The sequence below is a fragment of the Kluyveromyces lactis genome, assembly GCF_000002515.2.
Source record: "Kluyveromyces lactis strain NRRL Y-1140 chromosome E complete sequence".
Classification (NCBI taxonomy): domain Eukaryota; kingdom Fungi; phylum Ascomycota; class Saccharomycetes; order Saccharomycetales; family Saccharomycetaceae; genus Kluyveromyces; species Kluyveromyces lactis.
In genome coordinates this window covers 1,755,739-1,780,598 of record NC_006041.1, presented here as the reverse complement: position 1 = coordinate 1,780,598, position 24,860 = coordinate 1,755,739, and the positions used below count along the sequence as shown (strand labels likewise).

The following is a 24,860-nucleotide window of genomic DNA, read 5'->3' as shown; positions in this document are numbered from 1 at the left end:
TTTCAATACAGTCGACACATCCTTTTTATTGGTTGAAAGGACGGACGAAGAGACTAATAACAAGCCTTTTTTTAATAGAAACAATGGGTCAAATTTTGTCTAATCCTGTAATTGATAAGGAACAACATTCTGGTAGTGATGTTTTGACTGCTTTTGGGTTATGTGCTATGCAAGGATGGCGTATGTCTATGGAAGATTCTCACATTGTTGATTTGAACATTTCTGATGATGAGAAGGAGCATTTGGCGTACTACTGTGTGTTTGACGGACATGGTGGTTCAAGCGTTGCTCAGTTCTGTGGATCACAGTTCTCCAAGATTTTACAAAAACAGGATGCTTTCAAGAAGAAGTCTTACAACGAGGCTCTTATTCAATCTTTTATTGCGACAGATGAAGAGCTTTTGAAGGATCCCGTGTTAGCGAACGACCATAGTGGATGCACTGCAACGACTTTATTAATCTCTAAATTACAAAATGTAATGATTTGTGCTAACTCTGGGGATTCAAGAACTGTTCTTTCAAGAAACCATATTGCTAAGGCGTTATCGTACGATCATAAACCTACGTTGAAGTCTGAATATTCCAGAATCGTCACTGCTGATGGGTTCGTGGAAATGGACCGTGTTAATGGTAATTTGGCCTTGTCTCGTGCCATCGGTGATTTTGAATTCAAATCCAACCCAGATTTGGCTCCCCATGAACAGATTGTTACCTGTGTACCAGATTTGATTGAACACACCATAGATTACAACAGTGATGAATTTGTTATACTGGCATGTGACGGTATCTGGGATTGTCTAACATCCCAGGACTGTGTTGATTTGGTGCATTACGGGTTAAAACAAGGATTAACTCTAGAAGAAATAAGTTCCAAGATTATCGACGTTTGTTGTTCTCCAACCACTGAAGGAACGGGTATCGGTTGTGATAACATGAGTATTATCATTGTAGCGTTGTTGAAAGAAGACGAAGACGAAACTGCTTGGCATAAACGTATCGTAGCAAAGAATTACACTCCACCAAACTCCTTCGAGAACCAAAGAAGAGCTGTGTTCCATTTCTATGATTTCCCAGAAAATGACGATCATGTCTTTGAAGTAACAAACAAGAGAGAATCTGATGAAACTGATTACAATGATGATAGAAAAGTTGGTGCTGACAGAGGCGCATCTAGCCTCGCTAACCTAGAGGCCATACTTGGTTCCGGTGGAATTCAGATAACGCCTGGCGAGAACAACTTATCTTACATCCATGGTACTGCATTATCGGAAGTTTTGGCGTCGTTAAGTGGTGGAATAAGGTCACAAATTGAAGAAGAAGATGAAGACGATGAAGAAGATGAAGCAGACGAACCAACTCATGCTGATGAAGTTGAAGAATCTGAAGTGAAAAAAGATTGAACTCGTATTTGCATTTTTTAATTATTTCATTCTTTGTGCGTTTATTTTTTTTATTTTCCACTCTCGATACAAAGGGCAAGACGGAAGCGAGCAGTTGTAATCACTGTGCAGGTACTATTCCTTGCAAAAATATTACACACTATCAACTTTAACGTGTTTGCATCCAATGTTGTTCATCTTTATCTTTTCATCATCTTTTCCTTTCTATTTCTCGTATTCTCCTGATATATTCCGATAATATATATTCGATCCAATTTTGAATTCTAATCAATTATTCACTAAGTTGTGCCATTACTGTTACAATTAGAAATACAGCCTTACGACATAATTCTGGGACCCCTGGAAGGGCAACGAGTTATACAGCAAAACCTTTCATATTTCATTAAAGTAAAAAAAAATAATAATACAACGATATCTCAACAATCTAAACAACATGACAAACTCTAATGACTAAGATAGAACAGAATATCATGTAAAAACTTTGACAGTTGCAATTCAGATCTCTATCAGCTATTTTCAACCTCACTTTTCTCTATGTATATTCTACTTTTTTATCATTAATAAATCACGCTTTAATTTTCTATTGAATATAGGTTCGATGAAACCTTGAAGTATAGAGTGTGAAGGCGACAAGTTCAATCTTCGTAAACAAGACAAGAAGTATGCCATACTTGGTCAACTAGATCGATCAATGGAATTTGTTTGATATTAGCAACTGCTGTCGCCACATGCCCCATTGTACAAGGCTCATTTCTAGACTTCACCATATACAGATCCCATTGTTCGCGTGGGATTGTTTGAAGTTTCTCTTTCTTGACAGATTTGAACCATTGGTCTAGTGTGGGGTATGCAGCAGATAATCCATGATCCCAACAATTTTCGATTTTGGGATCTGCATCTTGATTCAAAAATCTGTATGAAGCATGTGTCCTTCTCACGTCGCACCATGGTGCGTCTGTTTCCAGTAGTAATTTATCAACAGGAAGTGATTTAATCATTTCAATGCTCTCCTCAGATCTCATTGAACAGCCGTTGACGCTGAAATAGCAATTTTGGGAGCAATCCAGTAATATTTCCATATCTTGTACTGATCCTGTGAAAGAGTGAACGACAAATTTCCTCGCAGCACTGAACTTATAAGTTACAGAGCCGTCTGTATTCAATATTGGTGAATCTGGTACGCTTGGATCGATCCACGATTTATAGCCAAATAAATCCTTATCATCGTTGAAACCATTGATGAATAATTTCAAGATGTGCAAGAAATCATCAGCACAGCTTCTCATGTGTAAGAACAACGGTTTATCAGGGAAGAAGCAACTTAACTTCAATTGTTCCAGGAAGAAGAACTTTTGGATTTCCAGTCCCGAGAAATGGAATCTATCATAATCCAACCCAATTTCACCAATGGCCCTGAAATGCTCGTTATCGGTCATTGCTTGGAGTTTCCACAAATCATACAATTCGTGCAATCTAGCTTTGGTAAACTGATGGTTTTCAATTGCAAACGGAAGATCCTCGCTTGAATCTGATTTCCGGTACGATTTTGAGTGTTTGGGCATGAATTCGTTAACCTGACACGGATGCACCCCGATGGTGTACATCATCTTTGGTCCATTTTCAGTTGCAAATTCACTACAAAGCTTAATGGAATGTCTCGATTCTTCCAGTGAAGATCCGGTAATCAGCAGCTTATCCACATTAGTCAATCTACAACGGTTCAATATATTGGATAAATCCGTCTCGTGCTGCTTCTTGCCATGGTATTTCCCTTTGAACATGTGATCAGAGATATTGAACCCAATGTCAAAGTACCTTATCTGTTTCAAACCTGTCATCTTCTGAAGTGCTCTGGACATATACAGTGTAGAAGCTGTTTCACAGTGATATACAATGGCCATAATGAACCGAAAATATGCCAAACAAACAGGAAGTCCTTTTATCGTTCTGAAGTGGGATGAGTTGCATATCCTCTTGCGCATCGTGAGATGGCTTGTACAGAATTTTCGAGTGTTACCCGGATGTAAGGTTAAGCTCCACTCTGTGACTCAAGTCCGCATGGAAACATTCACAGACCGTACATGCCACACGATGTCCAAAAATATCGTGTAATGGGTATCTTCCGAAGCCTATCCAATGGCCTACCAACGCACTTATCACCTCCCGGAGTGCATCCCCCTACCTCCCATAAGCTTATTTTGACACATTCTACACACTACTGCAATAGCTTTCCGAAGGCGTAGACTAACGCACCAGTCCCAAACCAACCGGGGAACCCCATTTGCAAGAAGTACACAGACGAAAAAAACAAAAAAAGACACGTGAACGGTAAGATACAGGACCCTCACTCAGTATACTCACATCACATCTCATCTCTTCTCATCTCACCTGTCACCTCATCTCATCGCTGTCACACTGAAAAAATTCGAAATTTTTTTTTTTTCCAACTCATCGCGACGAAGAAAAAGCCACTAAACTCGACCTCATCGAGTCTTGTCATTTAACTTGACACTCTTTGTTTCCTAGGCAGAAACCTGTCTTTATTGGTTCAGTACTCAGTCTGACCTCAGTGATATCGACTCAGAGCATAACTGTCAATACGTTAGTTTATTGTTAGCCGATTTTGGAAGGAATTTAAGGCGATTTTTTGTTGTTTAAAAAGAAAAATCGTTCATAAACTACTGTCGGTTTTATTTTGGACCGTTCAAAATTTTTATTCCCTCTCGTTGTGTTAATGAGAACAGGTCTTTGAGCTAGAGAATTAGAGCTATTAGAAAGCTGTTACTGTCGTTTTGATTACATTTCGAAAATTTTTGAGCTGAATTTTGGTTTTACTGCTCTAAATAGTGGATTTTGTTTTGGTTGCTGATACTTTACAATTATAACTCACAATATTTTTAAGTGAAAGGGTAGATGACTGCACCAAAAAACGTTTCCAGTAGGACTCCGAGTTCGTGGGAACCTCAGGACGATGTCTTGTTGCGACACTTGAAAGAGGTGAAAAGACTGGGATGGAAGGATATTGCTCAGTATTTTACGAATAGAACTCCTAACGCGTGCCAATTTCGGTGGAGAAGGTTAAAATCTGGCAGTTTAAAGACGGTGAAGTCGCCAGAGGAGGAGGATGAGGAGGAGGATGAGTTGTTAAATGTGACTGTTCCAGTACTTGCTCCAATGGCTGTTTCTGCAGGACCTACGTTGAGCGCGGAATCTTTAAACACTGGGTCCTCTTCGACGGCGAAGAAGAATACGGCAAAGAAGTCTAGTTCTACGGGACCGATGCCCATGCCCATGCCAATTCCGACCTCAAAAGTTACCAATAGTGCCGTTCTTTCGTCACCTCATGGGTTGAATGGTAGTGGGAGTGCTACTAATAATAACAATAGCAACATGGGTGTTTTTTCGTCATCTGCTGCTACAGCTGGATCTAGTGTCCTATCGGTAAACGGACTTGCACATTCCGGATCGTTGTCCAAGTCTCCGTTCTCTACTGCTTCTCCTGCTCCTCATGGGAAATTTATAAAGCCCAGGTCTTCCTCTCATTCACAGGACGCCCCACCAAATATGCCCCATTTCAATGATCAAGAGGAAAATTTTGGTTTTATTCCAAAAGTCTTCATCAAGAGTAGACGTGGTTCCGCGGTCGTTGTGAATAACACTCCACAATCGAACTTGCCAAACCTGGCCAGTACGAAATCAAGGAAAAATTCCTTCTCCTCGCGCTCCAGACGTTCCTCTTTCAACGTAGCATCCGACAGGCATTTCATCCCAATGTCTTCTAACGGATCTTCTAGAAGATCTTCCGTTGTTGTCATGCCTTCATCAACTTTGCCCGCATCTTCCGCGAATCCAAGGAGAGAAAGCTTCACGACGAATCCATCTATGTCTAGAAGGAACTCTGTCTCTCAGTTTAGACGTGAGTCTATGCAAGCAGGTTTCATTGATATGCCCATAAAACAAAGCTCTCAACCCCCTCCTTCATCCGTATGTGCCGTTGGATCATTCAATGGCTTTGCAAAACCTTGGTCTGGCGATGAGGATAAGTTGTTGGTAGAAAAACGTCAAAGGTACCACTTGTCCATTGATGAGCTTTCAATCTTGTTACCTCATAGATCAGAACAAGAGATCCAATGGAGAATGGATTCGTTACATATAACGCCTAGCGATGCAGTTAGTACTGCTAGTCCTTCCGCCAATGTTAATCAATCGAGTTCTTCAGATGAGGTCCACTCTACTTACTCACCAGATACTGCCGTAGAGGAGCATGACGACATTGACGATGTTGATGTTGATGTAGAGATTGTTGGCCGCATGGAAGACTCTATTGCCCCAACTCAGCTAAGAGATGAATCTCCTACGTTTTCTCAAACATCTTCGACTGGTTCTTCCGCTCGTGAGAGATCGCCAGTGTTTTCACCGGACGCTCATTCCTTGAGAGACCATTCTCCAACTATTTCTGATGTGAACAACTCATCTTTTTATGGCAATAGGATGCCTGCCAGCGTACCGAAGCAAATTCTTCAAACACAGGCTAGTAATGAACAAACGCCCCAGTTCACTCCGAATTCATCGCAATCTCCTCAACCACCACAAAACCATCGACTACCGCAAGTGCCAACTCAGCCACTGCCTAGTTTGAATACGATATTCAAGCACATTGTTTGATGATAAACTGTCTGTATTAATACCATTATCAAGAACCAAAAACTTAAAAAACTACTTTACAAACCACTTTCAGACATGTATGAACATGAACCCCGAAGTGTATCGTGGCGCCAGTCGCTGCTACTTCAATCATCATTGTCGTTGATTTACTATCACATAAACGCACACACTTTCCTGATTATGACCCCATTGTACAAGTACTATAACTACAATAGAACATCAATAATACTGTTACAGTGTTATCTTTATGCCAAATCATTTGAACTGTACCATATGGTTATTTTTTGTCATAATAATGTCCCTATTCAGTTTATTATAGCAAAGGGACACGGGCTGCTCCTTTTGCATAAACACTTAAATGAAAAGTGCGTACTATTACGTTGTTTTGTTATTTACATTTTACTGCTATATCAATGATGGCATTAATTTTCGCTATTCTTACAATCATATACATATATACATGCATATATTAGATATTACACTATTATCAGTTTTCTTCTCATAAACACATGTCATGGCCACGCATTACTATGATTAGGTTATCCTTTAATTAATATTCAAACTCTATTCCGTAAGACTCTCTGTGGTCTTTGCTGAACTTCATTTTCTACGGGATTGTGCTGTCTGAGTTTTCTTAGAGATCTACTGACCCTAGGAGTCGCTATTTCCTCTGGAGGCGGTGGCACTTGATCATCATCTTCATCATCATCTGAATACTCCTCAGCTTCTGCATCATCTAGCGAGAAACCTTCATCTTCTAAACCGTCTGCCTCTTCAAACTCTTCCTCAATTTCTTGCTCATCGCCATTTATATCATCGTGCATACCTCCGCTGATCAGTGTTTTGGCATCAGAAGCATCGCCAGAAGGTGTACCTTCATTGAGAGCTGGAATAGTCCCCCCGAGCTTCGTATTGAGTTGTTTGAATTCAGGTTTTATTTTGCTTGCCTTAATGATTTTTTCCTTGATATTGCTTGGAAGTGTATATGCTCGAACTAAAGATTTATCAGACAAGGATACAGGAATAGTTTGTTGCTTAATCTTTTCCATTGCAGCTTCTTCCATCGTTCTTGGATCCGCCAAATCGTCACTCATAAAATTCGTTAGAACAGATATACTTTGTTTGAATGGATCAGCAGCTGTTGAACCAGCGGCAGACGTAATTCTTTGCTGGCTAACATTTGTTTCTACCATGGTTCCAACGGCATTGATTCCACACGAAGGACCGAAAATGACATGCTTCCAAACAAATCTGGAAGGGTCCAAAGTATATTTCATTTTCGCTCTAGACTGTTCAAATAACTGACACAAGATATCCCAATCTTCTACTTTCACTGCATATTTGCATTTACCTGAGGCTTCATCGTTGTATTTGTATAGACATCCAATCTGTTCCAGGCCGAATATCACATCCGAATGATTCATACCGGTTAGATTGGACAAGTCGTCTATGGTACAAGCGAATGAATCACCCAGTTCTTCAAATAACATATTAAGCGTTTGCACCATCTTATTTTTCCAGTATATTCGATAAGATACCAAACCAAGATCACTCAAAGGTTTCTCGGGAGTGCCTAGTTTAAATTCCCTTCTTGATAAGAGATATGAAAAGTCCATCAGTAGATGTCCGATACCGCGCCTTTGAAAATGTGGTAAAGTAAGAATACAACTTAGGTTATAACCAGTTGAGTTTAGCTTTTCCTTAGAAAAATATCCAACAAATTTCCATTCTTCGTCCTCCCATACTGTTATGGTGTAAAACATAAAGGGTTCCACGTCATAATACAAAGTTTTCGAATTTAAAAAAAGTTTCGCTAGTAAACATAAATTCTGACAATAAATAACGTTCTCTCTTCCGTCTACTTCCCAAATGGCGAACCCTTGGTCCATATCTCTATAAATTTGGTTTCCTGGCGGGTGGATATAATCACATTTCAACTGATGCCTATAATAGACATACTTTGAACTCATATATTTCAAACACTTGTCGCAAATATAGATAATTTCGTTCTTGTTATACTCTTCAGGGTAGGGAGCCTTATACCAAGTTTTGATCTCATAATTTTGGAAATAAACATATTCCACGTTGGTTGTCTTCGCAGAATGCATCAAAGCTGTTGGCTTTAACCGTTTCTTATCTTGATTATGAGCTTCATCATTTGGAAATGCCAGGAGTGTGTTACCATTGAAACGAGCTGCTGTTTGGGACTTACGCAGCAAAGTTAGAAAAAACTCTCTATCTTTGACACGAGGAATGGTCCTATGAGTTGTATAATCCTGCTTATTTTCAATTGCGCCACGATAAGGGAACTGAGCATCGTTATCAAGAGATGTTAACAAATTTTCAGTTTCATATATCTCAAAGTCAATGCCATTTAGCGGAATTGACGGTACTTTTACGTCGAGATCGCTGCCTCTGTTCAACACTTGATTGAAATCAAGCAACTTCAACGGATTATACCTGATAGTAATAATTCTACGATCGTCTGAAAATTGCACATGGCTGTTCATCTCATTCCAATCAGATGGTATAACAATCGTTTTAAGTTTCTTGTCCTTATTCTTCTCCGGTTGCACCCCAGAATCATCAGCACCGTTATAGCCTATATGATCCGACGACTTGTCATGTCTATCTCTGGTGCGTTTCCGTCGTACTCCACCATCTCCAGCGTCCCATAAATCAGCCTGTACTTTGGAATGTATATTATCATCAATCAGAAGTTCCTTCAGCAGTCTATTTCGCTTAGAAGTCGTCATTCTTAAATATGCGATGACTGCCACTTGATGAATTATTATTTCTTCTTTCAATATAAGGTAAACAAATAGAGAGGATAGTACCTTTACTAGTTTTAGAAGAGAAGAATGTCTATTCTAAAAACACATTCTCACAAGAACTCACAAAGTCCGAGTTATAGTAAACGAAACTAACAGCAAGCAATCTAGGTCTTACATTTACAAAAACCGGTTGCCTATATCATTCTTTCTCCTATGAAATGAAGCAAAACAATACAGATCCATGTTACTGCTGCATCAAAAATTTCGGTTTCTTGATGGTCACGTGATATCTGTATTTTTTTGTATCTTTCATACCAGCTCAGTTAGCAAATATTTCCCATGATCTTGTTGCTCTTCTTCGAGAAATTTTCGGTTACTGGAAAGGTAACCTTGGCTACAGTGACTGCATTTCATGCACTTTACTGTACCCTTACCGTCCTCTGGTGTTTATGAAAGCCGTTCCTTGCAATGTGTATAAATTGTAGGTTGTATTTTATGTGTGTTTCCATTTTGACGTTTATGTCATAGTATGTATATATAAGTGACTTAAGCTATGAACAACGTGTCAACCATCTATATAATTTATACAGTTCAACGCCTATTTCTTGGCTTTGAATTGGTCAAACTGTTTATCAAAGTCAGTTAGTGTGAATCTGAAACGAACATCACCGCTTTCCATTCTTTTGAACACTGTGGAGATATTTTCCTCACTGATTGGAACCGTTTCAACCCATAGTTTGATCTTCTTTTCAGCCACCAAGTTCAACATTTCAATGATTTCTGCACGAGATGCTAGACAAGATTGAGTAATCTGGAATCCTAGAAGTTGCGCTGGATGTAAATGTATGGCTTCATGCTGATCAGGGACAGAAATGGATGCAATAACACCTTGAGCTTTCAAAATCTTTGGTAGCTTGCCGAAATCAACGGCCGACAATGAGTTACCACATAGAACCATGAAATCCAATGTATCGAAATACTTGGTTTCCCAACCTTCATCTTCAGTGGCAATGTAATGGTCTGCACCCAATTGCTTGGATGTTTCCTCCTTGGCATGGGATCTAGAGATGGCGTACACTTCGGCACCCATGGCTTTGGCTAATAGAATACCCATGTGACCAATACCTCCGATACCAACGATACCGACTTTCTTACCTGGGCCACATCCATTTCTCTTCAATGGAGAATACACAGTGGCACCACCACATAGCAATGGTGCAACATTGTTGGTTTCTAAAGATTCTGGGATTGGAATCACGAAATGTTCGTGGACTCTGATGTGAGATGCGTAACCACCTTGACCAACATAACCATCTTCAAAGTATGGTTGAGAGTAAGTGGTAACGAATTTTGGACAGTATTGTTCGTTGTCATTGTTACAACGGTTACAGTCCAAACAAGCACTGACTTGTGCACCAACACCAACACGGTCACCAACCTTCAAACCGGTATCACACTTATCACCAAGTCTAACCACTTTACCAATGATTTCATGCCCAACAACCAACGGCAACTTCATTTCACCCCAATTACCCTTGGCACAGTGAACATCACTACCGCAAACACCACATGCCTCAATTTCAATGTCAACATCTCTTGGATTAAATTGCTTGGCAGGGTATACAACCTTTTCTGGACTTAACCATTTTTTGTGGCTATCGACTACTGCAAAACCTTCAAAATTATCTGGGTACGACATTGCTTCTTTTTATTTTTCCTATTGGTTATGTTTCTGCTTTTACCTGTTGATGTTTGTTTGGTATAGAGATGGATAGTTTGATCCGATGAGAGGATTATTGTCCGAGGGAACTTTTCTGAAAGAGTGTGGTGACCGTGCTTCTTTTATACTTTTTCGACAATCGATCAGTTGAGACAGAGAAGTGTATATATGCGAGTGTGTGTGCGTGTTGCTATGTACTAACTACTGTATGCTCCCAGTTTTCTCCTTTAGTTCGTTATATGAAAGATTGGATTTGTAAACCATCATTATTCTGTTCTGTTCTGTTACTTTAGTAAGGATAATATTTGTTTCTATGTAGCTACTAGACCACCATTTGGAGAAACCAAAGTACAGCCACGCCCTCATACGTAATTACGAACAACCATACACGCCGTTAAACTGGACACTTGTTTGCTCTTCAGAGAACTTGACATTCGAAACATGATTATTGAGCTTCATAGCGATTATTAATCAGAGCCAGGCTTTTTCTTTTTTTCAGTAAAGTTTTTACGAATTTGTATGGAATCTTCCTATTGCTGAACGGCAAACTGAAATTGCATTTCCAGTTGCACCTCGAGTGATAAAAGAAAAGGGCGTATTTCAGGAACTGCCAGTAAACACGTAAATGCTGCGTTTCTTTGTCAGCAAAGAAAATTGGCTTTTCCACTAGAAACACCACATTTCTTGCATAGCTTGGTTTGAATGCACCGAAATTCTTTCTGGTTTTCTTTTCTTCTTCGTCCACAGAGAGCTTCGAACAGTTCACCATTGTTTCAGTCGTATTAACGGAAACTGCCAGACCTTGGTACTCCTCCATATGATGAGTTATCTGTATGATGTTTCGATGTGGCGGCGTTTATCTTTTTCTCCAGCAGCCAAATGCACTCGTGCCTATTCTTGCCTCATAAATCATCCGCTTCTCTTGTTTGAAACGTATTTACATTTAGCCAAGTGCCAAATAGCATATCAAATAGTGTGTGATAGATTAGTAAAGATTATATAGATCGTACAAGTACATTAATTAGTGTTCGTTACTCATCGACTTTTGAAAGAAGGTGAAGGATGGATAGTAGTTACATTGAATCAGATTGCGAGAAGAAATTGACTCAGGTTTTGGGTTGTTTAAGAACAGTTCATGTAATAAGGAAAATTGGGAGGAGTGGAACGAAAGATAGATCGGAGTCAATGTGTATGTGTATAACAGTATTAAGTTTATAGTGTGTGGTAATAATTTGGGTATTACCGTCCGTTATCGTCAAGTGATTTTTATTTTTTAGAGGGGGAGGCTTCATATTAATTATCGTAATCATTATTGTCATCGCTTTAAACTTTGGTAACATTAAGGGTGTTTACGGAAGTTGTGAGAGTGTATTAAGTAAAGTCGAGACAGGTAAAACAGTAGAAAAACTCAGCTCCATAGATTATTACTGTTAGTAGCCGAAGTTCCATGTCTCTTTCCTAGATCCAATCCACTTAAACTTCTGGTCAAACCATCATCCAGCATGTCACCACTAGCTGATATAGAGCCCGATTGGTAACCTTGGTTGTTAGAACCAGGAACATAGTCGTGGATAGAATGAACACTGTAGTTGGAATGAATGGACTCTGAAGTATGCTGCGGTGCTAGAGGTTGTTGTTGTTGTTGAGATTGTTGCTGTTGCAATTGAGCAGAAGTTAATTGCGCAAATCTGTTTTCGTTGATGCCTGGTGTGCCTGGTTGTGACTGGTATAAAGAAGGAACCCGCACAGTGTTAGATTGATTTATGCCAATCTGTTGTTGCGGGGGAGAAATACCCTGGTTCCTTAACAGACTAGAAGAAGTCATGTGTTGCTGAGTATTTGTTTGGAAACCAGATGGTATTCTGTTCTGCATTATGGATGGTGTTGTGACTTGGTTCCTCAAACTAGCACCATTATCCTGATGAAGAGAGGAAGATGTCTGCATTAAAGGTTGACCTGGGGATGGTGGTTGGTTTGCAGTGGAGTTACTGCCCGTAGTAGCTGTAGTAGAAGCATTAGATACAGGTCCAGCTGATTGAGTAGATGTGCCTTGTAAGTTTCCCAAGTTTTTAGAAGCGTTGGGTTGTGAAAGTATTCCATGACTCATCGATGCATGTGCTTGGAGTAAACTGGTGTAAGATTGAGATCTGGAAATGGAACCACCGGTTGATGAAGGTTGTAAAGGTTGCATCATGTCCATTTGGCCTTGTTGTTGCAGATGGGTTTGTAAAGTGGCATGGTCCAGGCTCTTACGTCTGATTATTATAAAACTTGGATCATAGACTTCAATAAGACCCAAGAATGAACATAGTACGTTAATAACCCTTTTGTGATTGGCTGATACACCGATAGGGTAAGCCAATTCGTAATATCTCTTTTCTCTATCTTTGAACAAAAGCAACTGACTGTAAATCTCAAGTGTGTCAGGGTCATTGAAATCTAGCTGCTGAGGTGGCAACACGAGGTTGGCAGCTGCTGGTAATGGAGCATAGAATCTCTCGGACATTTGAGGAAGCCCTTGCATTGACAGCATTGACATAGATGCTGCAGTGTTTTGAGCAGAAAGTTGGGAATGATGATGGTGAATAGACGGTTGAGGACTTGGAGGAACAGTGCCCATTGAGACAGAACCAGGAGCTGCAGAGTCTGCATTCATGAATGAGTTGAACAACTGAGAAGAGGAGTTGTTCGAGGCCATTGAAGGGCCACCTGGTGGTGCCGAGGAAGGCGTGGCACCTAGGGATTGCAACGAGATATTGCTCATCGATCTGTGTTGTTCTTCCAATTGCCCTCGCTTCTCACGCTTTTCACGTTCGATACGCTCCCTTTCTGCTTGTGGCAACATCTTCTTGTATTCCACTCTTAATTTCCTTCCACCGATCTCCTTGCCGTTCAAGCTTTGAACAACCGTTGTAGTTTCTTCCGTAGTAGTGAAGTTCGCAAAGGCCAACCCTCTAAACACACCGTTATCAAAATGGTAGTTGAAAGCATAAGGCAGTGGTAGATCCATCTTGGCGATAACTTCCAAAAGTTGTTCCTTCTTGATGGCAAAAGGGATGTTTTTAATCACAATAGCGGTAGGGATAAGTTCTTCAGCAATATTGGCAGAAACATTATTTGAATTTGGAGAAGAGTTGGAGAACTCCTCATTCTCTACGCTGGAATCTTGAATCTGATCGTCTGACATTAGCTAAATGAATCGTATAGTTCTTTGAGTAAAATTGTTCTAAAACCGCAGAGTCAGTTAACGGGAAACGGTAAATCGTAAGAATGCAAGTTATGCACACAGCACAGGCCTTAAAGAAGGTATTAGATGGGACGACAAAAAAATTGATATGCGTTTCGTAGCTCTTAAAAAACCGATGAACAGCAGGTGCAACACGTCTATTTTAGAAACAAATGCTTATTGTAATGTCTCACTTTTTCCTGATAAAAGCGGGAAATTTACCTGAAAAACTGAATCTTTCCACTGATATAAGTAAAAAGTCAATACTTGTAATACTTGTACGCAAAATTTTACTTCCAGATAGTTCTGATATCAGCTGTTAAGGACTCAGCCTTTCGACCCCCTTTGTTCAGTTCTCGCAAAACAAAAAACATATATCGTGTTTTCTCATTTTTAAAACTTTTCTTAAAATTTCTTTCTGCCTAGAAACTGCAAAATTTGAAAAAGCTGCCAGTACTGGGTTTACATCGAATAAGATTGGTGGGAGGTGACACATTTCGAGGTTGGAACCAAGGTTGTGCTTTAGAACATGAGAGAGCTGCAATGCGGGAGGCGATCCCTTTTGAAATGTTTTTGTAAATTTATACATAAGGTGTGCTTCTGCGTAGGGTTTTTATTGAGTATAAATAAACTAAGCTGAAAGCGTGATTTCCCATTGTTGTATATTTTGTACCGGCACTGATAAGATTCGAAAGGGAAACACCTTTCATATGCAATTGAGGCAATAATATGCGAGGATTTCCAATAGGGTATTAAATTGATATTCCTGATGATGGATGGTGTTGTGCATACCATATAGAAGAGTCCACTAATACTTACATATATAGGTATCGACAGGTGATGACGAAGCCTTAAGCTTGGTCTGTAGGTTTGAGTGGATAGCACGGATGAAATAATGCAAATGGTAAAATTATCACTCCTGAAGAATCAGGGTCTTGAGTCTGACAACTCTCCATTTTGAAGTACATTACTCTGTCCAGACGCATCATGACAATCCCCCAGAATAAGACGCAGTACATACTTATCAGACTTTATCCCCAAGCAAAGGCCAGTTTATGCCCCACGTACACGTGACTTCATTCTTTCGAACTAATTTACCCGGTTATCTTCTGTCACTATCAACGAATAGCGAACTACATTCAGTTCATGAAAAACTCAGAGAATCTCGAAAAGCTAACAGCGCATCATGAAAGTCTTGATCTAATAGTTGTTATATTCATATATGGGTGAATGTAGGGTTTAATTGTCCAATAGCCTTGTTTATTCCATTCAGTGAGCTTTGAAAGTAACAAATATAAATACAACAATGGATAGCTCGGTTCCAGGTGGTCAAAGAACTCTTCAAAAGAGAAGAAATGCTCAATTGCAAAAGGAAAAGAAGGCTAACCAAACACCAGCTTCTCCAAGACAGGCTGGATTTGGTGGTTCTTCCAGCTCTATTTTGAAGCTTTACACAGATGAAGCCAATGGGTTGAGAGTTGACCCATTGGTGGTTTTGTTCTTGGCTGTTGCATTTGTGTTCTCTGTTGTTGCTTTGCACGTCGTTGCTAAGGTCTCTGGTAAGATCTTTTAAAAAGCATGAATTACACTCAATATACTTAAAAGAATATTGACAATTGTATATATATCGAGAGAGTTTATGTGCGTTTTACTCCATTGGAAATTCACCCTCAAGAAACTTAGTCCTGTTTGTTCATCACCTTTGTTTGTCATGAATCCAACAACATATTGCTTTTAGGGATGAAACAGTAATATTTCGTTGTCATTGAAAGGTAAATAAACCCGCAAAGGTGTTATATTGAGTTGAATTCTGCTTGCAAAGTCAAGTCACATGCTACTATTCACTTTTTATATACAAGGGTATTGAATGTGGTAATCTAAATTTTTTTTTTTGGTTCATCATTTTTATGGATGACGCGCTTCTCTTCTTCTATAACTCATTTTCAGATATAATAAAGTATAATATAATATTAATCTCATCGTATTCAAGAGATCCCAAATTCGACACTAGGAGTGCTGGGCGAATATTACTTCTTGAGTCGAGTATTGATGAATGGCTCAATAAATAAAAAAAGGAATGCCTACAGTAGTAAATTAGTGTTGTTACAAATCTTTCAATAAAATGTTCACCACATCGTTGGCATTTTCATGCAACACAAAATGTTTCCCTGATTCTTGATTGTATTCCCAGCCCAATTGGCTATGTAATTTCTCGTAACTTGTTTCCCAGTTTTTGGATCTGAAATTACCTCTTACCTCGATTTCGACGTTGGGCCAACTCTTTGGACCCACAACTATGGCGATTGGGATACCTAAGGCATGTGACTGTTGAATCTTGGCACCAATACTTGTCTTTGCATCGAAGTCAGTATAAGGTTTGTAATCAAGAAGTGCTTTCACTTTGTTCAGTTGGTCTACGGATTTATCGCTTGCACAAACAGAGACTTTATATGGACTCACAGAACTTGGCCATCTTAACCCTTTAGGATCTCTTGTCACTTGTGCTATGGCACCGATCAATCTACTAACACCAATTCCGTAGCATCCCATTTCCATAACCACATCAGAATTGTCCTGTTGACGAAAGGTAGCATTCAACGCTTTACTGTATTTTTTACCTAGATAGAAAGTGTGGCCCACCTCGATACTCTTGGCGCTCTCTAATTCACCTTCCTCGCACTGGGCACAAATTTCACCTTCTTCGACATCAACGATTGAATAATCATTGAGCTGCGCAAAATTATTCTTTAAGTACGATTTCAATGGGAAATCTGGGAAGTTTGATCTTGAATTTAGACGAACATCCATCACTCTAATGATTCCGTTGAACATCGGATCATAGTTTTCGGTAAACTTAGCAAGAACTTCTTCATTAGTCATATATCTAGTTTGTGGCTCTAGATCGTTATCCACTGCTTCAAGGGCAAGATTCCAATTCAAATGACGGCTGGCTGGATAATACAAACACACAAGTGTATCATTTTCCTCATTTAACGCATATTTGACAGAAACATCTCCGAGATATTCTTTGCTCTCCACCGGGTATGATCCACATTTCTCTATATTAGATACCGCCTCACAAGAATTGCAACGGAACAAAGTATCTTCTCCAGATTCGTGAATGAAGTGATACTCCTTCGATAGATCACCTCCAATATCACCTGAGTCAGCAACAGCACTTACAAAAGGAACACCAATGTCAGTGAATATTTTATCATAAGTCGCATTAACTCGCTCAAATGTGGAGACAGCATCTTCTGAATTCAAATGGAAACTGTATGCATCTTTCATCAAGAATTCACGTCCACGCAATAGTCCACCTCTTGGCCTTAGCTCGTCTCTATACTTTCTTGTGATTTGATAAGCTATTATTGGTAGATCTTTATAGCTGGTTAGATAACTGTTCATCAGCCACGTAATTTCTTCCTCACAAGTTGGTACAAGACAGTAATCCTTCTTTTTCGCATCCTTAAGTTTGAACAATTCAGTATTAGACCATCTGCCAGTCGTTTCCCAAAGAGACCGTTGTGACAGCGAGGATAATGAGACTTCATGTGCCCCACTTTCGTCCATACGGCGTCTAATTATTCCCTCAATATTTCTCAAAGTCTTAAGCCCCAAGGGTAGCCAGTGCAATACCCCAGATGAGGCTTGCTTAACGTAACCTAATTGTTGTAAAAGTTCATGTGTTGGTAGTTGTAAAATATCATTCGTTATCTTGCTCGGAGTGAACAAGAACCTCCTAAATAGCATAGTAAACGGATGAGTGACTGGAACCGCTCAGTTGTCTATAGCCTTGTAGTGATACAATACTACATCAAATCAATGCTAAGTTATAATGACGCTGTATATATTGTGGCTGTTTTGATTGTAAATATCATGCAGCTCATCTTATAGCTAAATTTCTCTTCAGATCACAATACAATTCTGGAGATATTGAGTAATGTCAAAAAGAGCTAAAACTGCTGAAAGAACAATACAATCACACAAAGCGTAAGCTATTGTTTAATTCGATCTAATAGTCTGTTAATGGATATTCAACTAGACTCCTTTAGCAGCATCAAAACTCGTAAAGTAGCGACAGGCATACGTATCTTGGATGTTCATTTTATGGGTCCACGTGATCAACATAGATAGTACTGAATCTTTTCACCGTGAAAAAATGGCCTAAACAGATCTTTGGTATTAAATAGAAAAATAGAGTCATTTGCAAGACCATTGGTGTATGTGGGATGATTTGCATTGAAAGGGTATCAAACCAGTTCATCCAGTAATCTGGTATACCGCCCCTATAGTGAGCTAATTTTGTGATGCTACAATCTATAGTGAGAACTCCTAGAGTTCTTCGTGCTTCAAATGCATTAAAACTTTCTGTTCGCTGTGTTAGCACGGACCAGTTCTCTGATAATTTGCAGAGGATGTACTCCCATTTGAAGGCTGACGAACGATTGGAAGATGGATCTCCAGACTACGTGCGTTTAATTTTAAGGTCTTCTGTTTATGAAGTCATTGAAGAGACCCCCATTTCACGTGCGGTGTCATTGTCCTCTAGACTAAACACTAACGTTAAATTGAAAAGAGAGGATTTGTTGCCAGTGTTTTCCTTCAAGCTGCGTGGTGCTTATAACATGATTGCCAAGCTAGACGAAACACAGAAGAATGCTGGTGTTATTGCGTGCTCTGCTGGTAATCACGCACAAGGTGTTGCCTTTTCAAGTAATCATATGAACATTCCAGCTACCATTGTGATGCCTGTTTCAACACCATCAATCAAATATCAAAACGTGTCGAGATTAGGTGCCCAAGTGGTTCTATACGGTGACGACTTCGATGAAGCCAAATTGGAATGTGCGAGGTTAGCTGAAGAACGTGGTATGACAGATATTCCACCATTTGATCATCCTTACGTTATCGCTGGTCAAGGTACTATTGCCATGGAGATTCTAAGACAAGTACAAAATGGGTCTAACATCGGAGCAGTGTTCTGTGCCGTAGGTGGTGGTGGTTTGATTTCAGGTATTGGTTCATACTTGAAGAGAATCGCACCTCATATCAAGGTTATTGGTGTGGAAACTTACGATGCCGCTACGTTAGATGTTTCATTAAAGAACGGTAAACGTACCCCATTGCCAAGTGTTGGAACGTTCGCTGATGGTACCTCTGTGAGGTTAATCGGTGAAGAAACATTCCGTGTTTGTCAAGACGTAGTCGATGAAGTTATCTTGGTGAACACCGATGAAATCTGTGCTGCCGTTAAAGATGTGTTTGAGGACACAAGATCAATTGTCGAACCAAGTGGTGCTCTTGCTGTTGCCGGTTTGAAAAAATATGTCTCTCAACTACACCCTGAAATAGACCATTCTAAGAAGACATACGTTCCAATTCTTTCCGGTGCCAACATGAATTTCGACCGTTTAAGATTCGTCTCAGAACGTGCTGTATTGGGTGAAGGTAAAGAAGTGTTTATGTTGGTCACCATTCCAGATACTCCAGGTTCTTTCAAGAAGCTACAGAATGTGATCCATCCAAGAGCTGTCACTGAATTCTCATACCGTTATAACGAGCATTGTCACGAAAATGACTCCGATGTACCAACCGCTTGTATCTACACATCTTTTAACGTCGTTGACCGTGAAAAGGAAATCAAGCAAGTGGTTCAACAATTGCATGCTTTAGGTTTCGAAGCCGTAGATATCTCTGACAACGAAATGGCCAAGTCTCACGGTAGATATTTGGTCGGTGGTGCTTCTAAAATTGAAAATGAGAAAGTCATTGCATTCGAATTCCCAGAGAGACCAGGTGCACTAACTAAATTCTTATCAGGATTGAACGTTTCCTGGAACTTGACTTTATTCCATTACAGAAACCATGGCGCTGATATTGGGAAAATTTTGGCTGGTATCAGTGTGCCTCCACAAGACAACGAAATCTTCCAAAAGTTCTTGGACGATCTAGGATATAAATATCAAGATGAAACTGACAATATGGTTTACCAGAAGTTTTTGAAGTACTAGGATAGTAACAAACGAACAGATTATATTTAATTATACCAAGAGTACTAGTAGATGCGACTTTCAATTCTTTCCGGTAAAAACCATTGTACATTAATACCTCTGATATACTAGTAATATTTCAGTCCCATATATATATATATATAGATATCTATATACTTTCATAAAGTTCTTGAAACAAGATCCCATTGAAAGTCAGTTCCCACTCAAGACTCGAACCCCGGCATTTTATACCTTGACTTATCCGACCTGTCTATACTTCTTAGCCGATCTGCTGATTTTAGTAACGTTATGTCCTAAAAGGGTAATTTGTAAACATTGTCTGTTTTCTTTACTTAAACATGTCGAAAGCGATGAGCAGTCGGATTCGGTAACACAGTTCCCACAAACGGAAGAGAAAGAGGGTAGATGAAGTTGTGAGTTTTGGATCCTACCCATTTTAAGGATTTTTTTCTTTGAGCTTAACAAAAGTATTTCAACTATTGTTATACGAGGTGATTTTCTTAAGTTTAGTTATTCTCTGCCTTCATCGAAATCACTCGTAAAGTCTCTTGGCGGAGAGTTTTGACATCCTACTGGTAAGAGAGGAAAACTGGTCGACAAAAGGCACTTCCTTTTCTCAAAGAGAGCACCTGCGTTGTTGGAAAAGGAGTTTTGTGCGAAGTTACATTCCGTTAATATTCTGTTGGGGAAGGTAAAGGGTATTTGAAACTTGACAAAGTGAGGAAAGCACCGAATACTTGCTAGCTTTATAGTCGAACCCTTGTGTCAGTGGAGCATCAGCCTTTCATAACATCATTCAGCAAAACAAGTTGAGATTCATTTAGGGTTGGAATAAAGAGACAAAAAGAGTATCCCCTACTGTAAAATTTCTCTTAACAAGAAGCTTTTTGCAAAGTTTACCTCTAGAGGTCTAACTTAGAGCACAGTAAACCGCAAATTAGAGATAGGCACAATAGCGTACGGGAGTGCAAACTTCATCCAATATAAAACAGAAACAAAAAGAAGATGCTCGGAGGTGGCATTGATGATACAATGATTGCTCATGGCTCATCGATTTATCTAGACGATAACGGTGCCTACCCCAAACGACTTAGGACATCTTTGTCAAAAATTATGGACAAGCAACTGGATTACAATAATAGTATGGCAAACGTGATACCGATAGGTCCAAGGTCTAGGTCTAGGTCGAACTCAATTGGAGGAGATACCAATCCCACTCCTATTTCATCAATGCTAAGATCTACTTCTCCAATTAGGATATCTCCAATACCTGGTCCTGTGAAAGTGCAACCGCCTAAGATGTACAAGAAAGAATACCTTTTGAAGAACAACAACAGTAATCAAGTGATAAAAAATGTTCCAATAGTTGGCACAAAAATGAATGCCAATGGAAATGATAACTTAAATCGTGGGTCCAATGGCAAACCTGCTCTTGGGCATAGAAGAGGAATGTCTAGTACATCCCAGTTAAGTAATACCACAAAATACGTTGAGCTAGAACCTCCAAAAATAGGTGATAGGTTCCCATCCTCAGATTCATATACTTCAAGTTCACCGACTGTAACACTTGATCTTGAACTTCAAATGCTAGCTGATGAGGAGGTACAAAATGGATTAAATGATAACAATGGGGCTGTCAATAACAAAAGAAATAGTATACTATCAAATTTCATGAATGACGAACAGCTGTGGCTGAATAATAAAGATGATTTCCAATATCCTGACGATCATCATTTCGACAAAGAAAGACTAGATCTGACAATCAAGAAACTTCAACTGAAGATTGATGAGTTGAAACTGGATAACGATAAATTGCATTTGGATAACGAGAATTTAAAAGATATCAACAATAGTTTAACGAGAGCAAATGAGTCCTTGACCTTCCAAAGCAGCTCGTTATTACAGCATATACAACAATTACCAAGAATATCAAATACAGACTTCATAATTCACAATTCAGACAGGTCACGGGAGAATATATCGAATAAACCACCATTCAAATCAGATGCACTAGTAAAGATCGCTGTTGAAGGAAAGATAAAAGAGCTAGAGAAAGAATTAGCTAAATGCAGAAGAATTCAGAAGGCTTTGGAATCCAGACTGAGCCCAAGGAAAAACAGGGTAAAGTACTTAACAGTTGAACAACTCGACGCGCTGGCTGAATCCAAATCGGAGAGTAAGCCAGATGAATCTAGTTTACATATCAGCGATCCCGACAACACTACCGCTCATAACAGTACTACGACATTAGATTGTGACGAAGGCGAGGTATTATCGGGGAGTATTAATCCAACGAGACTACAGCATGGTTTCAATTTACGCATACAATTAACTTCTTTAGAAGAAAGCAAACACAAGAAGGACTTTTCATAAGATAATTACAAATTTTTTTCAAGCATAATACGGACAACATTTTCGATTCAATATTTACAACTATCCAATGCTGCTGATAAAGCTTTGTAGTAGATACATTCAACTCACATTGCAGCTGCTTCATTTCGAACTTTTATACATTCTTTCAATAATAACAAGGATACATATATACATAATATGCGTGTCATTCGGAACCAATTTAAATACAAAATATTTAAAAGAAGGAAATAAGGATTTTCATTCAAGTATCCAACGGTTCTTCGTGGAAAAGATATCGTCTATTGCTGATGAAAAGACGATATCTACTATTGTCTTTAAGTCACGACGCAGGAAATAGTAACTTGTTACCCGGCCAAAGCATATTTCAAAGATTGACGATGATTCTAAAAGTAACATTGAATCATGTCGTGGAGCTTAAATACAGGTAACGACAGTGATGAATACACATCGATTGTAGCGGTTTTGGCTTCTATTAAGTGCTGTGATCGAAGTTCATATTTATTAGAGCATCAGTAGTCATGTCACAATCGGCAGGTGTTTCCAGACCGAAGCCCTGGGAGCAGAAAAATGGAGTTGAGAGTTTAGGAACTGATGCCAGTTTTACTGAGAATAGCAGTGCGTTGCAACCATCTGGTAATCAGCCTGACTTACCATCCAAACCGAACGGTTTAAATGAGGGTATGGATTCTTTGAACGGGGGAAACCCTCTTCGAAATGGTATGTCTGGATATGGTTCGGCGTATGGTGGAGGTTTAGGTACAGGATATGGAATGGGTTCCATGGGTGGTGGATATGGATCCATGTACGGAGGTGGTTATGGCTCTATGTATGGTGGTGGTTTAGGGTCGATGTACGGCGGTGGTTTAGGGTCGATGTATGGGGGAGGGTTCGGATCAATGTATGGGATGAACGGTATGAACGGTATGAATGGAGGACCCTCGGGGATTGCAGAGTCAACACAGGCAACTTTCCAGTTAATAGAAGGGCTTATAGGAGCCGTTGCTGGTTTCGCCCAGATGTTAGAAGCTACATATATGGCTACCCATAACTCTTTTTTCACTATGATAACCGTTGCGGAACAGTTTCAATATATGAAGGAGCTTTTGGGATCATTCTTTGGTATATTTGCCTTGATAAAATTCGTAAAAAAGATCTTGTACAGAGTTACAGGTGGTAAGATGGGAGTAGCGCCTTCCAAAAAGCGCTTAGGGATAGAGGGCGGAAAGAGCCAGGGCTCAGATCTTTCAAAACAATTTATCGAAGAATTCAGGGACTCAGATCTGACGAAGAAAAAGGGTAGAAGAATTTCATGGAAACCATTGATTGTGTTTTTAGCAGCTGTGTTCGGCTTCCCGTACCTTTTGAACAAATTTATTCAGAAATTACAACAGCACCAAAAAGCCAAAATAGCTGGCGGCGCTATGGCACAACAAATCTTAGATCCTAATAACCTAGAATTTGCAAGAGCGATCTATGATTTCGTTCCTGAGAATCCAAGAATTGAATGTAACTTAAAGAAAGGAGATCTAATGGCAATCATTTCCAAGAAAGATCCACTAGGAAATAACTCTGAATGGTGGAAAGTCAGAACAAAACAAGGAAATATTGGGTACGTTCCATACAACTATCTTGAGTTGATTAAGAAAAGGAAAAATGGCGTACCTGTTGAATCTGAGAAATCGAATACTTCTGAAGAACTGGCGGATTCAACCTCGGTAGACCATCTATTACAGAATCAACAGTGATTACATGGTGATGGACAAGAATTGAATATGGCGGGTCACAAATGCTAAGTTAAAGATGTGATAGCTTCAGAAAGTTTCAGACTAAGTATTAAGAAGAATTACGTTGTATTTTTCTCTTGTTTCACGTTATATATGTATTTGTGGTTACTACACATTTATTATTCCATTGCTCGAACCCCAGATACGGCATTTGGAATGCTAGAATATTAGCACAAGGGCGTTTATTGTCACCCTGCTGCTTAAAGGATCAGGTAATTTGGTTTATTGGGAAAAGAGGACATCGACATTCCGGACTTTATCATCATCTCATTCCTTATTTTTATTCGTTTAGTTTGTCAGCAGCATTTTCCAGTTTTTCTTTACCCTTGGCAGCGGCTTCCTTACCCTTGGCAGCAGCCTCTCTACCTTTGGCTTGGGCGTGTTCCTTACCTTTCTCTGCAAGATCGCTGGCCTTGTTTGAAGCCGTGTCAGCAGCTTCCTTGGCATCCTGCCCTGTCATATTGAATATCCCTTTCACTTTTTCTTCAACATTTTGGAAATTTTCACCCAAGTGATGAGTTGCTTCTTCGGTCTTCTCAATACCTTCAGCTGCAGCTTTACCAACTTTCTTGTTAACGTCTTCTAAAGTTTCTTTGATACCTTTAGAATCAATGTTAGAATTGTGAATAGAACGAGCCATAGGAGAATTTGTGAATAATCTAGAGGCAGCTGGGACTCTGGAACCTCTGTAAATAGTCTTTGAAATCATCATTTTGAAAATAGGAATATGTGGGTATAGTAGTGTTGCTCTCTCGTTGCGTTAATCGATCACGGGCTTGATTGATTCGTATCTGAATTTGATAATGGTGTATTTAAAGGTGTCTAATCCTAGAAGAGGCATTATTCTTTCGACCATGCCCTATATATATATACATACTAGTATGTATCATATATCTGGATTTGT

General features: G+C 39.4%; 13 protein-coding genes across 13 annotated transcripts; 6 read left to right on the top strand and 7 right to left on the bottom strand.

Moving 5' to 3' along the window:
• Positions 1 to 83: 83 nt before the first annotated feature.
• On the top strand, positions 84 to 1,400 carry KLLA0_E19977g (PP2C family serine/threonine-protein phosphatase; the record flags this gene model as incomplete). Its single annotated transcript, XM_454855.1, has 1 exon — positions 84 to 1,400. The coding sequence occupies one exon, from the start codon at positions 84 to 86 to the stop codon at positions 1,398 to 1,400; it is 1,317 nt and encodes a 438-aa protein (XP_454855.1).
• Positions 1,401 to 2,035: 635 nt separating this feature from the next.
• Positions 2,036 to 3,382, bottom strand: KLLA0_E19955g (3'-5'-exodeoxyribonuclease; the record flags this gene model as incomplete). Its single annotated transcript, XM_454854.1, has 1 exon — positions 2,036 to 3,382. One exon carries the CDS (start codon positions 3,380 to 3,382, stop codon positions 2,036 to 2,038), a length of 1,347 nt encoding a protein of 448 aa, XP_454854.1.
• A 931-nt stretch (positions 3,383 to 4,313) lies between these two features.
• Positions 4,314 to 6,065, top strand: KLLA0_E19933g (SANT/Myb-like DNA-binding domain-containing protein; the record flags this gene model as incomplete). Its single annotated transcript, XM_454853.1, has 1 exon — positions 4,314 to 6,065. One exon carries the CDS (start codon positions 4,314 to 4,316, stop codon positions 6,063 to 6,065), a length of 1,752 nt encoding a protein of 583 aa, XP_454853.1.
• Positions 6,066 to 6,622: 557 nt separating this feature from the next.
• On the bottom strand, positions 6,623 to 8,821 carry SAS3 (histone acetyltransferase; the record flags this gene model as incomplete). The annotated part of the gene is made up of 1 exon (XM_454852.1): positions 6,623 to 8,821. One exon carries the CDS (start codon positions 8,819 to 8,821, stop codon positions 6,623 to 6,625), a length of 2,199 nt encoding a protein of 732 aa, XP_454852.1.
• A 616-nt stretch (positions 8,822 to 9,437) lies between these two features.
• On the bottom strand, positions 9,438 to 10,538 carry KLLA0_E19889g (NAD(P)-dependent alcohol dehydrogenase; the record flags this gene model as incomplete). The annotated part of the gene is made up of 1 exon (XM_454851.1): positions 9,438 to 10,538. One exon carries the CDS (start codon positions 10,536 to 10,538, stop codon positions 9,438 to 9,440), a length of 1,101 nt encoding a protein of 366 aa, XP_454851.1.
• A 466-nt stretch (positions 10,539 to 11,004) lies between these two features.
• On the bottom strand, positions 11,005 to 11,376 carry KLLA0_E19867g (uncharacterized protein; the record flags this gene model as incomplete). Its single annotated transcript, XM_454850.1, has 1 exon — positions 11,005 to 11,376. The coding sequence occupies one exon, from the start codon at positions 11,374 to 11,376 to the stop codon at positions 11,005 to 11,007; it is 372 nt and encodes a 123-aa protein (XP_454850.1).
• A 591-nt stretch (positions 11,377 to 11,967) lies between these two features.
• On the bottom strand, positions 11,968 to 13,746 carry PIN4 (Pin4p; the record flags this gene model as incomplete). The annotated part of the gene is made up of 1 exon (XM_454849.1): positions 11,968 to 13,746. The coding sequence occupies one exon, from the start codon at positions 13,744 to 13,746 to the stop codon at positions 11,968 to 11,970; it is 1,779 nt and encodes a 592-aa protein (XP_454849.1).
• A 1,345-nt stretch (positions 13,747 to 15,091) lies between these two features.
• SBH1 (Arf family guanine nucleotide exchange factor SBH1) lies at positions 15,092 to 15,358 on the top strand (the record flags this gene model as incomplete). The annotated part of the gene is made up of 1 exon (XM_454848.1): positions 15,092 to 15,358. The coding sequence occupies one exon, from the start codon at positions 15,092 to 15,094 to the stop codon at positions 15,356 to 15,358; it is 267 nt and encodes an 88-aa protein (XP_454848.1).
• Positions 15,359 to 15,888: 530 nt separating this feature from the next.
• Positions 15,889 to 17,538, bottom strand: AIM10 (putative proline--tRNA ligase AIM10; the record flags this gene model as incomplete). Its single annotated transcript, XM_454847.1, has 1 exon — positions 15,889 to 17,538. One exon carries the CDS (start codon positions 17,536 to 17,538, stop codon positions 15,889 to 15,891), a length of 1,650 nt encoding a protein of 549 aa, XP_454847.1.
• Positions 17,539 to 18,095: 557 nt separating this feature from the next.
• Positions 18,096 to 19,799, top strand: ILV1 (threonine ammonia-lyase ILV1; the record flags this gene model as incomplete). The annotated part of the gene is made up of 1 exon (XM_454846.1): positions 18,096 to 19,799. The coding sequence occupies one exon, from the start codon at positions 18,096 to 18,098 to the stop codon at positions 19,797 to 19,799; it is 1,704 nt and encodes a 567-aa protein (XP_454846.1).
• Positions 19,800 to 20,804: 1,005 nt separating this feature from the next.
• On the top strand, positions 20,805 to 22,172 carry MMR1 (Mmr1p; the record flags this gene model as incomplete). The annotated part of the gene is made up of 1 exon (XM_454845.1): positions 20,805 to 22,172. One exon carries the CDS (start codon positions 20,805 to 20,807, stop codon positions 22,170 to 22,172), a length of 1,368 nt encoding a protein of 455 aa, XP_454845.1.
• A 518-nt stretch (positions 22,173 to 22,690) lies between these two features.
• Positions 22,691 to 23,917, top strand: PEX13 (peroxin PEX13; the record flags this gene model as incomplete). The annotated part of the gene is made up of 1 exon (XM_454844.1): positions 22,691 to 23,917. The coding sequence occupies one exon, from the start codon at positions 22,691 to 22,693 to the stop codon at positions 23,915 to 23,917; it is 1,227 nt and encodes a 408-aa protein (XP_454844.1).
• Positions 23,918 to 24,236: 319 nt separating this feature from the next.
• KLLA0_E19713g (uncharacterized protein) lies at positions 24,237 to 24,668 on the bottom strand (the record flags this gene model as incomplete). Its single annotated transcript, XM_454843.1, has 1 exon — positions 24,237 to 24,668. The coding sequence occupies one exon, from the start codon at positions 24,666 to 24,668 to the stop codon at positions 24,237 to 24,239; it is 432 nt and encodes a 143-aa protein (XP_454843.1).
• Between the last annotated feature and the right edge of the window lie 192 nt (positions 24,669 to 24,860).